This window comes from Silene latifolia, chromosome 10 (genome assembly GCF_048544455.1).
Source record: "Silene latifolia isolate original U9 population chromosome 10, ASM4854445v1, whole genome shotgun sequence".
Lineage (NCBI taxonomy): Eukaryota > Viridiplantae > Streptophyta > Magnoliopsida > Caryophyllales > Caryophyllaceae > Silene > Silene latifolia.
Window position 1 is genome coordinate 9,226,734 of NC_133535.1, and position 12,762 is coordinate 9,239,495.

Sequence of the window (12,762 nt, forward strand, 5' to 3'; positions counted from 1 at the left end):
AGTGCGGATCAAATAATATCCTTGTTGCAGAAACTCTCGCTTTAAAAGAAGGTATTTTAGCAGGTAAATACTTAGGAATCTCAAAGTTAATTGTGGAGGGTATTAATTTATGTGTTATTAACTCAATTCGAGGTACTTGGCAAATTCCTTGGGAAATTTCTATTATTATCAGGGATGTGAAATTAGACCTTCATTTTTTCGATGAAGTGATAATTAAACATTGCTTTCGTGAAGCCAACAAGGTTGCTGACTTCATGGCTACTATTGGACATTCATGTCCAACTCTTTCGAGGTGGTTTGATAGCCGGTGGCTTCAACTTACCTCCCTCATTCGAAAGGATGAGATAAGTTGGTCCTACCCTAGAGGATCAAACTAGTTTTCTTACCTAATCAAAAAAAAAAATAGTCTTGTGAGTTGTGATAGTCTAGTGTATAGGGCTCAATTAATCGTTTGGTTGATCCCGGAATTGAATTGACACAAGAAAATCCAATTCGTGTGAATTATTTTCCTATATGCAAATTCACATGAATTCGGAAAACTCGTTTAGTTACGCAGGAGTTGAATTCCACAGGAATTGTCAACTACCTAGGGGGAGTAGGTAATCCAAATCCCCCATTATATAGACATTCGAAACTCCTAGGAAAATTAGATGCCTACATTTTGCCAAATAATTGGCAATCAAACACACTCCCCTTTTTGTAATTCATGAGATTTTCTAATTCCCATGATTTACAAAGGCAACCAAACTAGAAGATGGCTATACAACGTAAAAAAAAATCGTACGGATTACAGAGTACTCTTTTTTTTTGGGTTTAAGTGAGCGCACTATGTTTCGGGTGAGAATCGAACCCCAAACTCCATAGTTATGATAGGAGAGCTCTTATCACTTGAACTAACTCTTATTCTCATTACGAAGTACTCTCTCTAATCCGCACCAAACTCCCCATTTGCTTTATGCTGGAAAGTTTGATCGTTAATTCACTCAAAAATATAAATCTGTGAAAAATAAAACTTACAAATTTAGTTTTGTTATGAAAATATCTTTCACAAAATTATACTTTTTGTGAAAATTTTCTACGTTTAAAGGAAGAAAATTACGGGCAAAGTGTCACCTCGAAGACCATCCAAATATAAATGGAGAATTTGGTGTGGATTGGAGGAAGTATTTATAAGCGTAGTTGCTCTTTCAAGTACGATTTTTACTCAATCATGGACATTTTTTCATAAAATTGACATACCCTACCCTTTTTATCCTCCCTCCCTCCATTCCCTAATTATTACCCACCATCATCAACTAGCCCTAACAACCACCCTTCCTCCACCCAGTTAACAACCTGGTCTCGTCCACCATCAGCAAACTCCACAACATCGTCGTTGTTTCGATTCTTGGGACCATTCATAAGATCCCCAAGAGAGAAATTTTTCATAAAATTAGGATTAGAATTAAGATCTAATTTATAAATAAAGCCAGTAATCATGAATCCATTAGTAGTAACTAGGAAATCATATTTAGCCTTCACGTGACCCTTGTCTAGAATTTTTGACAACCAGAAACCATCATTATTGCAGTTAACGGAGTCGTAGCATAGAGACCACGGTGCCAAATAATTTTTGGTCTCATAATCAAACATATATATCTAAAGGGAATGGAGCAGGGCGGTTGCGAAAGGAGCGGGAGACGACGGTTGGCCGGGTGCGCATAGGAAGGGGTCAGTGCGGGAGGGGTGGCAACGGCAAAGGTGGTGATTGGGTGGTGAAGGGAGGAAGTTAAAAGGGAAAAGCGAAATTGGTAAAAAATTGAAAAAGTGGGTGTTGAAATGAGGAGGTAAAATGGTAAATTATGTACATGATTGAGTAAATCATGTACATGAATGAGCAACACCCTTTATAAGAGCGTTAATTTGTTCTAGTGAACGCATTTTATTAAATTTGTGTTAACAGAAAAGTTGATTTTTCTTTTGAGGAAAAATATTGTGCTCTTTTAAGGTTCTTTGTACAAGTATACGGCAAAGATTGGAAAGAAGAGATATATTATGCTTCTTCTTCCCTTACAAATAAAGGTATAGAAGAGAAACATAAAGGTAGAGAATAAAATGTAATAGGAAGATAATGTTAAAACAATACGGAGTGTAATTATACGGGAAATACTAATTCTTTTTCAGTACGATTTACTAAGTATATGTTCATTGTTTACTCATTTCCCATTTATAATTAAATTAACTTTATAAAATGTTTTGTTAATGCTTAAATAGCCTATAAATTTGATTGTGTATAAAGACGATGTTTTTAACAGCTTCATACTCCCTCCATTCAACTCCACATTACAAGTTTCTCTTTTGTACACTATTCACAAGTGAACATTCAATGTCGATTTTCTCTCGATATATAAGTGAAAATATATTCATGTGAGATCTTATTTGATTCGCCTTTAGGAGTACATTAAGAATATCTAACTTTTATAATTTTTGCAAATACGTAGCTAAAGATATTTACCGCATAAAACACGCGTTGGCAAACGTGAAAAAGCAAACTTGTAATGTGGAGTTGAATGGAGGGAGTAATACTTTTAAACTCGTTAAAATGAAAGATGATGTTCATGACTCTGACAATGTATAAAGTTACATTTCAACCAAATACATTGCTAAAGTAACTCTTAGCAACATTATTATCCACAATGTCTAAGAGCGCTTTATTGCTAGACGCAATGCATCGCGGCACCTTGAACTGGCTAGGAGTTGCACCCATACTCAATGAATGTTGCAAAATCTTTTGAAATGTTCCTTTGCTCAAAATTCTTAACTCAAGGGGATCAATATTTCCGACTTTACGTGAACCTAAATACCCGATATCCCTTGCAAATGCATGATCCAAGCAGTCGCAACATTCTTGTAAGACATTCTCATTAGCATCTCTGCTTAACTCCCAGCATATGACATAATGTCCTGGTTTTTTCGCCAAGTCTACACGACTTGTGAAATCGACGAGATTAACCTTATCTGGCACGAGTAGCTTGTGCGCCTCTTCAACGGCAAGTTGTATGTCTTCCTCAGTGTTCTTATCAATGTTGATGTTGAGTACAAGGTTATGACGACGTACAAACTTGAGCTCCGGGGTGTTGTTATAGAAGCCCATTACCTTGACTACGTCTCCAACTCGATAACGATAAAAACCTACATTAAACACCTCAATTTTGTTAGTTAGGGACATGTTCTCATTTCTGGCGCGCGTTTTTTCTCTGATATTAAAACGGAGAAAATATCATCATTTTGTAATAAAAAGTTACTACTTAGACAATTTTACAAGTTAAAATTTTTCACATTTTATTAAAAAAATATTCTGGTAGCTTTTTATCAAGAAATTATCACATGCGTTTTATCGTAAATAGATCACATTTTTTTCGTCTTAATTTTATAAATGTTACATACTTCATGACTTGATGTATTATGTGAACAAGATAAATGCAAAATTAAGAAGAAATAGTACCTCCAAAGTTTGTGACAACGATCTCATATTCCTCACCAACCTTGACCTCGGTTAGCGCAACCGCCTTAGGCTCCAAACCTTCGTTAAGCGCCTTCGACAATGGGATGAACTCGAAGTAACCGATATTAGGAAGAACAACAAAGGTAGCCGATTCAGGGGGCGAACTAGGGTGTACATTGACCGCAACCCAACCCTCAGAAGCACCATAATCGGCACAGACAAGAGGTAGCCCACCCGAGTAACGCCTTAATCGGGCCACATAAGGCTCCATTGCACCCGTCAATATCCCATAAATATACTTTACGTTCGGGAAAAGCGCCGGGATTAACCCGTGCCATTCATTTAACCCGGAACATATTTCATGTATCTTTTCGGCTAATTCAGGGTTCGGTTTAAGGATCTTACTCATGGTTTCTCGAGTTTCCGAGTCAGTGACTCTTTTATTCAGTACACCATCTCGGATATCCGAACATAAGTCTTCCCAAACTAATTCAAACGTCTCAAATGCTTGAACTAAGCTATGAGCAAATGTTGACGACACAAGTTGAATTTCCTCATTATGTAACAACCCACATAAAAGATGACAATATAAAGATTGATGAAAATCCGACCCGAATATCACTTCACTCGGGCTGCAACTCTGGGATTGCATGCTCTTCATTGTTGAATTATATAATGGGTGACGAAATACATTTGTTGTTGCAGTCCCTGCTATTAATCCTCCTTTGGTTTTGAATTGTTTGCTACCGTAAATGAAGTTCAATGCTTTCCCTTCTCCAATCGGAAACTCTCTAAAAAAATGTTTCGTTAGTTCATGACATTTTATGACATTTTTCAAAATCGCTTTCATATATTTATATAAGCATTTCCAGATAAAAAGTTATCACCAGTTTATAACTTTTTATCTTTAAATGGTCAGTTTTTTTATTATAAAATGGTGATATTTTTCTCGTCTAAAGTTAATAGAGTCTGAAAAGATAATTTGTATTACACGAAATAAAAAAAATTGCACCTGTTTCTGTATGCAAAAGAAGTCTGAAAAACTTGCGCAGTGTTTCTGAACAGTGAATCGTTGAAAGGAACAAACTTTGGCTTCCCCTGCGTTGTTCCCGAGCTGCACAAATAGTGAATTAACACAAATATGAGTACTCGTAATAATATTATCTAAAATTAGTATATTATTTCGTAAGTTAATTACCTCCAAGAAACTTGGGTAAGAGGTTCGCCGGTTAAAATCGGGGAATTATCGCCTTCCATAATTCTTTGCATATAAGGGTCAAGGTCCTTATGAGTCACAAGGGGAATACGTTGCTTAAATGTTTCAATGTCGATTCGTCCATTCATTCCTAATTCTTGCAAATACTCTGCCTTTGCATTTTCTTCAAGTATTTTCGTCAAGGTCTCATCTTGAATTTTTCCCACATTTTTGGTTATTTCCTCAAATTCTTCGATTATTTTCTCAGCATTAAATTTTTGTTGTCCTGCGCAAAAAATTATAAATCGGCCATAGAAAAATTATAAAATGAAACAGTTGGCGCGAATTTTTTTGGCATTTATCACTAAACATAATAATTGTCAATTAATAATCTTGTGTAAGACAATGTATAAATACAACAAAATGGGCAATCTGTTATTATGGAATGAGTAACATATATAACATGAAATAAAATTATGCATGTATCTTATAATCTCGAATACTCATGTAAAATGATTTTATAATAAGGCTAATTACTTGGACCTCTAACGAGCCCTCGTCATCAAATCTGTCACTAATACTAGTAGTGACCAATGTTCATGTGCAAAAAAACACTTGTCACATGCATGAAACTAAGTGTGAAATATTACAACTAATAATAATAATAATAATAATAATAATAATAATAATAATAATTTGGCAAATAACTAAAATAAAAGTGACAAGTACATAGGAAAAAACAATTTAAATGAAAGTATAAAACTAAGAGTGAAATATTACAACTAAAATTGAAAATAATAATAAAAATTTGGCAAATAACTAAAATAAAAGTGATAAATAAATAGGAAAAAACAATTTAAATGAACATATAAAACTAATAGCGAAATATTACACCTAAAATTGAAAATAATAATAAATTTTTTTGGCAAATAACTAAATTAAAAGTGATAAAAACAGTATTAAATGAGGGTTGTGAGAGATTACACCTTGTTCCATAATGTAACACGAATATTAGTCGTATATTAGGCTTATGTTCAAATAAATGGGTAGCTATTCAAATACTTGAATATTTGTAACTACAATTTTTTAGATTTATTTTCAGATAGAGATTGTTGAAGATGATAGACAAATGTAATTAATTTCGAAACAACTATATTTATATTAAACAATGATAAGAGTATATAGTTAGATAAGATATGGTGTTGTGATTTCACAACACCTCTACAATCGTATCTGAAAATGATTCAATTAACAAAAATCATAAATGATTTTACACTATATTTGTCACATAAGTGAATCAAGTAGAAAGGTAAATTAATCAAATTGGCTAAAATTGAGACTCGTGGATTAGTAACCATTTTAGCACAACGATGTGAACATATTAAAAATTGAAATCTCAAATAAGATTGTAAAAAGATCGTTGTACGGATGTACAATGCGGAGTATCCGATGGTATATTGGTATTTAATAATGAAAATAATAGCTACACAATATGATTTGGTCAATAATTGATTTTTGCAACATGAATTTTAAACAATGATGAGTATTGATAGAATGGTCGGAGTATGTTACAACTTACAATATACGATAGTGTTATGCAAAAATCAATTGAAATGAAATAAATGTAAAATAGAAGTGGAGTAAGGGAGCCTATCAATGAGTAAATCGGCCTTACACATTTTTTAGTTTAAACTTTTTTTTTTCCAATCAAGTTCTAAAATACCAAGTCAAAGGAAAGGAATCATTGTAAAATAATGTGCGAAAACAAAAATATTTGGTACTCTGTAATACATAGGGTTGGTGAAAAAGTACTTCACAAAATGAAGTTTTAACCAAACACGCGGCCACTTCGTGTGGCATTTATAAGAAGAAGAACACACCACTTAACACCTAGGTAGCAGCAAAATCGATACAGACACGTGATAGGGCATCCCATGAAATTTAGGACACGAGACATGTGTAACACCCCCATACACCAAGGTGCCTTACCCAGACCACCCAATGCATGAGAGTGCTACCATCTCGATTACCGAGGCAATGTATATCAAATAGACCATTGAAGAATGTACTTTAAATAAACAAGCTTAAAGTGATTACATGCGAAAACCCAAAACTGCAAAGTACGGTACAACTGTTCCAAAACCAAACCAACTAAAGTAAATAAAAGTTCGACACAACAGCGGAAGACTCCTAGATGACTCGTGGTGACTTATGCCCAGCTAATCCCTTGCGCATCCAAATCATACCTACTCGATAACTGCTCACCATCCCCTAATGGATGACCACAGTTTTTAAAACAATTAAATGAGGTCAGTTACCGCATATACAATATAAGGCAATACAACAACAATACACAAACACAATTCCCCAACACTGTCACATCACCAATCACCTGGCTAGCCTGAAGGTCTAGCACTGCCAGATTACCAGCCGCAACCAGTAATCCACTCCGCCAGTGGGGGACCGCAACCGTTCCCACCTAAGCCCCGCTCATCTATACCGAGTGCAAACTCATGTTCCTTAATGTGCACATCCCTTCTTGTGATGGGCTCCACAAGGGGCAAATCAAGGTCGTGAAACCACTCCCGCAAGTGACTCTACTCAGCCGAGGGCGCACCTCGCGAACCACGGACAAACAACAACAACCAACTACAACATCAACCATTCCAATTTAATTACAATATAGACAAATGGCATTACTCAACAATCAACAACCAATCAACCATCTCATATTGATGTAAACAATAACTGAGTAGGAAACCCTACCTGGAAATACAATTACCACAATTCGACATAAGCAGCAGATCAATAGTGCTCCTCTACGAAATCACCTCCTATCAACATATAATCATACAATCATAACCTAATACGACGGTCTCAACGATATAAAGAGCTCTGAAATCCGACGATTCTAGCCCTTGGATTTGATAGCAATGAGAGAAGAATAATCGATGTTGCTTTGTTTTTTTGTTTTTTTTAAAAGAAAGTAGAGAATAAGAGTAAAAGTAAAAAGGAATTTTCGTAATAAGTTTGTATATCTCTTCACGCATTACTATCGAACCCGGCTGAAAACCCGTAAAACACGACTTACTCGATCGAGTAACTAGCGTACTCGATCGAGTACCCATCAGGCAGAATGTACTCTAGAATGCAAAACTAACTTACTCGATAGAGTAAGCCCTACTCGATAGAGTACCAACAACTCATAAATCCGGGGCATTACAACATGACCGGATGCCTTACCTATTATAATAGGTAAAAATCAGGCCGAGTTCAGGGAAAGATAAATGAAGGTGTAGTTCATATTTTTTTCAATTAAACGTTAGTAAAGATTAATATGAGAAGAGGAGACATAATTTGGATTATTCCCGTCAAATAACCCCAAAAAAAATATTTTCCAAAACAATTTTTAGAACATAAAAGACATAACATTTAAAATATTATTTTACAAGGTTACATTAATACAATATTTAAAAAAACACACCTAATATTACATTGATAAATTAAATACAAGAAAACATAAAAGGAAAAAGGAAATACAATAAACTAAAAGAGTGTTGAAAAAGAAAATAATACATTAGTTGAGGGCACCAAATTTTTGCCAAATATTTTCAATTAGATCTGCTCTTAGGACTTGATGTGCCCTTATATTTCTAATACGATTTCTGTTTTGAATGTGCGCAGTTATAGGAGCTGTATATCCTACGTCATACTCGGGATCATCAACATTAAGATGACCTTCCTCATTCCCATTATTGTCGAACTCAGTAGGGTCGGAGTAGTTAGCATACGTATCTCTTTCATCTTCCACTACCATGTTATGTATTATGACGCAACATTTTAGAATTTTGCGCATCAGTTGCTCGCACCAAGGATTAAATTCGGAAGTACGAGTAGTGAGCGTACTAGGTCGCAGGTGAGAATCGAACTTCAAACTCCATAGTGATGATAAGAGAGCTATTATCACTCTATCTAACTCTTATTCTCACTACAGAGTACTCTCTCTAATCCGTGCCAAACTCCCCATTTGCTTTATGGTGGAAAGTTTGATGTTAATTCACTCAAAAATATAAATCTTTGAAATAAAACTTACATATTTAGTTTTGTTATGAAAATATCTTTCACAAAATTTTACTTTTTGTAAAAGTTTTCTACGTTTAAAAGAAGAAAATTATGGGCAAAGTGGCACCTCGAAGACCATCCAAATATAAATGGGGAATTTGGTGTGGATTGGAGGGAGTATTTACAAGATCGCTAATTCGTTCTAGTGAACGCATTTTATTAAATTTGTGTTAACAGAAAAGTAGATTTTTCTTTTGAGGAAAAAAAGGTGCTATTTTAAAGTTCTTTGTAGAAGTATACAACGAAGATTGGAAAGAAGAGACATAAATCTTATGTTTTTTCTTTTTACAAATAAAAGTATAGAAGAGAAAAATAAGGTAGAGAATAAAATATAATAGGCAGATAATGTTAATAATACAGAGTTAATTATATGGGAAATACTAATTCTTATTCAGTACGAAGTATATGTTCATTGGTTACTCATTTCACATTTATAATTAACTAACTTTATGTGATGTAATGCTTAAATAGCCTATAAATATAATTGTGTATAAAGACGGTGTTTTTAACAACTTCATAATATTTTTAAACTCGTAAAATTAAATTAAAGATGTTGTCCATAACCGTGACAACTGACAATGTATGAAATTACATTTCAACCAAATACATTGCTAAAGTAACTCTTAGCAACATTGTTATCCACAATGTCTAAGAGTGCTTTATTGCTAGACGCAATGCATCGTGGCACCTTAAACTGGCTAACAGTCGCACCCATCCTTATTGAATGTTGCAAAATCTTTTGAAATGTTCCTTTGCTCAAAATTCTTAACTCAAGGGGATCAATATTTCCGACTTTACGTGAACCTAAATACCCGAAATCCCTTGTAAATGCTCGGTCCAAGCAGTTGCAACACTCTTGTAAGACATTCTCATTAGCCTCTCCGCTTAACTCCCAGCATATGACATAATGTCCTGGTTTTTTCGACAAGTCTACACGACTTGTGAAATCGACAAGATTAACCTTCTCTGGCACGAGTAACTTGTTTGCCTCTTCAACAGCAAGTTGTATGTCTTTCTCGGTGTTCTTATCAATGTTGATGTTGAGTACAAGGTTATGACGACGTATAAACTTGAGCTCTGGGGTGTTGTTATAGAAGCCCATTACCTTGACTACGTCTCCAAGTCGATATCGATAAAACCCTACATTGTACAACTCAATTTTGTTACACAATTCATGACTTGATGCAGTGGCGGAGCTAGTATTATGATTAGAGGGTGAAAAAATTCAGCAGGGACGAACGGGTAAAGGTAAATATAAGGAGAACTCAAAAAAATTTAGAAAGTTAACAAACTTTCGAATTTTTCATTTTTCAAATAACTGGGAAAATTAAGAAGAAACAGTACCTCCAAAGTTTGTGACAACAATCTCATATTCTTGACCAACCTTGACTTCGGTTAGCGCAACCGGCTTAGGCTCCAAACCTTCGTTAAGTGCTTTTGACAATGGGATAAACTCAAAGTAACCGATATTAGGAAAAACAACAAAGGTAGCCGATTCAGGGGGCGAATTAGGATGTACATTGACCGCAACCCAACCCTCAGAGGCACCATAATCAGCACAAACAAGAGGTAGACCACCCAAGTAACGCCTTAACCGGGCTACATAAGGCTCCATGGCACCCGTCATTATCCCATAAACATACTTTACATTCGGGAAAAGCGCCGGGATTAACCCGTGCCATTCATTTAACCCGGAACATATTTCATGTATCTTTTCGGCTAATTCAGGGTTCGGCTTCAGGATCCTACCCATGGCTTCTCTGGTTTTCGAGTCAGTGACTCTTTTATTCAGTACACCATCTCGGATATCCGAACATAAGTCTTCCCAAACTAATTCAAACGTCTCAAATGCTTGAACTAAGCTATGAGCAAATGTCGACGACACAAGTTGAATTTCCTCATTATGTAACAACCCACATAAAAGATGACAGTATAAAGATTGATGAAAATCCGACCCGAATATCACTTCACTCGGGCTGCAACTCTGGGATTGCATGCTCTTCATCGTTGAACTATATAATGGGTGATGGAACACATTTGTTGTTGCAGTTCCTGCTATTAGTCCTCCTTTGGTTTTGAATTGTTTGCTACCGTAAATGAAGTTCAATGCTTTCCCTTCTCCAATCGGAAACTCTCTAAGAAAATGTTTTGTCAGTAAATCGCTTTCATATATTTATTTAAGCATTTCCCGATAAAAAGTTATCATCAGTTTATAAACTTTTATCATTAAATGGTCAGTTTTTTATTATAAAATGGTGAAAATTTTCTCGTCTAAAGTTAGTACATTCCGAAAAGAGAATTTGTATTACATGAAATAAAAAAAAATTGCACCTGTTTCTGTATGCAAAAGAAGTCTGAAAAATTTGCGCAGTATTTCTGAATAGTGAATCGTTGAAAGGCACAAACTTTGGCTTCCCCTGCGTTGTTCCCGAGCTGCAAAAATAGTGAATTAACACTAATATGACTTCTGAGTACTCGTAATAATATTATCTAAAATTAGTATATTATTTCGTAAGTTAATTACCTCAAAGAAACTTGGGTAAGAGGTTCGCCGGTTAAAATCGGGGAATTATCGCCTTCCAAAATTCTTTGCATATAAGGGTCAAGGTCCTTATGAGTCACAAGGGGAATACGTTGCTTAAATGTTTCAATGTCAATTCGTCCATTCATTCCTAATTCTTGCAAATACTCAGCCTCCGCATTTTCTTCAAGTATTTTCGTCAATGTCTCATCTTGAATTTTTCCCGCATTTTTTGTTATTTCCTCAAATTCTTCAATTACTTTCTCAACGTTAAATTTTTGTTGTCCTGCACAAAAAATTATAAATCGGCCATAGAGAAATTATAAGACGAAATAGTTGGCGCAATTTTTTTGGCATAATCATCACTAAACATAATAATTTGCCAGTTAATAATCTTGTGTAAGACAATGTATAAATACGACAAAATGGGCAAACTGTTGTTATGGGATGAGTAAAATATATATATATATATATATATATATATATATAACATGAAATAAAATTATGCATGTATCTTATAGTCTCGAATAGGTATGTAAAATGATTTTATAATAAGGCTAATTACTCGGACCTCTAATGAGCCCTCGTCATCAAATCTGCCACTAATACTAGTAGTGGCGAATGTTCATGAGCAAAAAAACACTTGTCACATGCATGAAACTAAGTACGAAATATTATAACTAAAATTGAAAATAATAATAATAATTTGGCAAATAACTAAAACAAAAGTGATAAGTAAATAGCAGCGGCGTATCCAGGATTTGGGTAAAGGGGGGGCACAGTTAAAAAAAAAATTTTTGCGGACAACATTTATACATTAAAATTCAAATATCGTCTTGATTTTATGGTTCTATTTTGATTTTTGTGTTTGTGTTTATGTTATTTCTGTCTTTGTGTTGTGTTTATCGTCTTTTTTTTTTTTTTGTTTTAAAATTTTTTTTTTTTTTTTTTTTTTTAAAAAAAATTTTTTTGTCACGTGAGGGCACTTGCCCTCCCTATCCCCCCCCAGATCCGCCCCTGGTAAATAGGAAAAAACAATTTAAATGAAAGTATAAAACTAAGAACGAAATATTACACCTAGAATTGAAAAAAATAATAAATTTTGTGGCAAATAACTAAATTAAAAGTGATAATTAAACTGGAAAAAACAGAATAAATGAGGGTTGTGAGAGATTAAACCTTGTTCCATAATCTAACACGAATATTAGTCGTATTTTAGGCTTATGTTCAAAAATATGGGTAGCTATTCAAATACTTGAATATTTGTAGCTACGATTTTTTTAGACTTATCTTCAGATAGAGATTGTTGAAGATGATAGACAAATTTAATTAAATTCGAAACATCTATATTTATATTAAACAATGATAAGAGTATATAGTTAGATAAGATATAGTTTGCGATTTCACTACACATCTACAATCGTACCTGAAAATGATTCA

The 12,762-nt window shown here is 34.4% G+C and overlaps 2 protein-coding genes across 2 annotated transcripts; both read right to left on the reverse strand.

Annotated features, from left to right (window-relative positions):
- Window positions 1–1,278: 1,278 nt before the first annotated feature.
- On the reverse strand, window positions 1,279–8,496 carry LOC141606991 (jasmonoyl--L-amino acid synthetase JAR4-like). The gene is made up of 6 exons (XM_074426369.1): window positions 8,340–8,496; window positions 4,683–4,965; window positions 4,497–4,598; window positions 3,485–4,275; window positions 2,632–3,171; window positions 1,279–1,532 (listed from the first exon to the last, which is right to left on the reverse strand). Exons 1-6 carry the CDS (start codon window positions 8,494–8,496, stop codon window positions 1,279–1,281), a joined length of 2,127 nt encoding a protein of 708 aa, XP_074282470.1.
- A 900-nt stretch (window positions 8,497–9,396) lies between these two features.
- Window positions 9,397–12,511, reverse strand: LOC141606992 (jasmonoyl--L-amino acid synthetase JAR4-like). The gene is made up of 5 exons (XM_074426371.1): window positions 12,502–12,511; window positions 11,326–11,608; window positions 11,133–11,234; window positions 10,146–10,936; window positions 9,397–9,941 (listed from the first exon to the last, which is right to left on the reverse strand). The coding sequence occupies exons 1-5, from the start codon at window positions 12,509–12,511 to the stop codon at window positions 9,397–9,399; spliced, it is 1,731 nt and encodes a 576-aa protein (XP_074282472.1).
- Between the last annotated feature and the right edge of the window lie 251 nt (window positions 12,512–12,762).

Bases quoted from the DNA above. Each gene is read 5' to 3' on its own strand.
- LOC141606991 (XM_074426369.1), bottom strand. From the start codon at position 8,496: ATGGTAGTGGAAGATGAAAGAGATACGTATGCTAACTACTCCGACCCT. The intron at 4,276-4,496 runs GTGCAATTTTTT...ACATTTTTTTAG, and splicing joins TCTTTTGCATACAGAAACAG to AGAGTTTCCGATTGGAGAAG. The intron at 1,533-2,631 runs GTTGAAATGTAA...CAAAAATTCTAG, and splicing joins TTACTTTAGCAATGTATTTG to ACAAGGGTCACGTGAAGGCT.
- LOC141606992 (XM_074426371.1), bottom strand. The intron at 11,235-11,325 runs GTAATTAACTTA...CTATTTTTGCAG, and splicing joins CTTACCCAAGTTTCTTTGAG to CTCGGGAACAACGCAGGGGA. The intron at 10,937-11,132 runs GTGCAATTTTTT...ACATTTTCTTAG, and splicing joins TCTTTTGCATACAGAAACAG to AGAGTTTCCGATTGGAGAAG.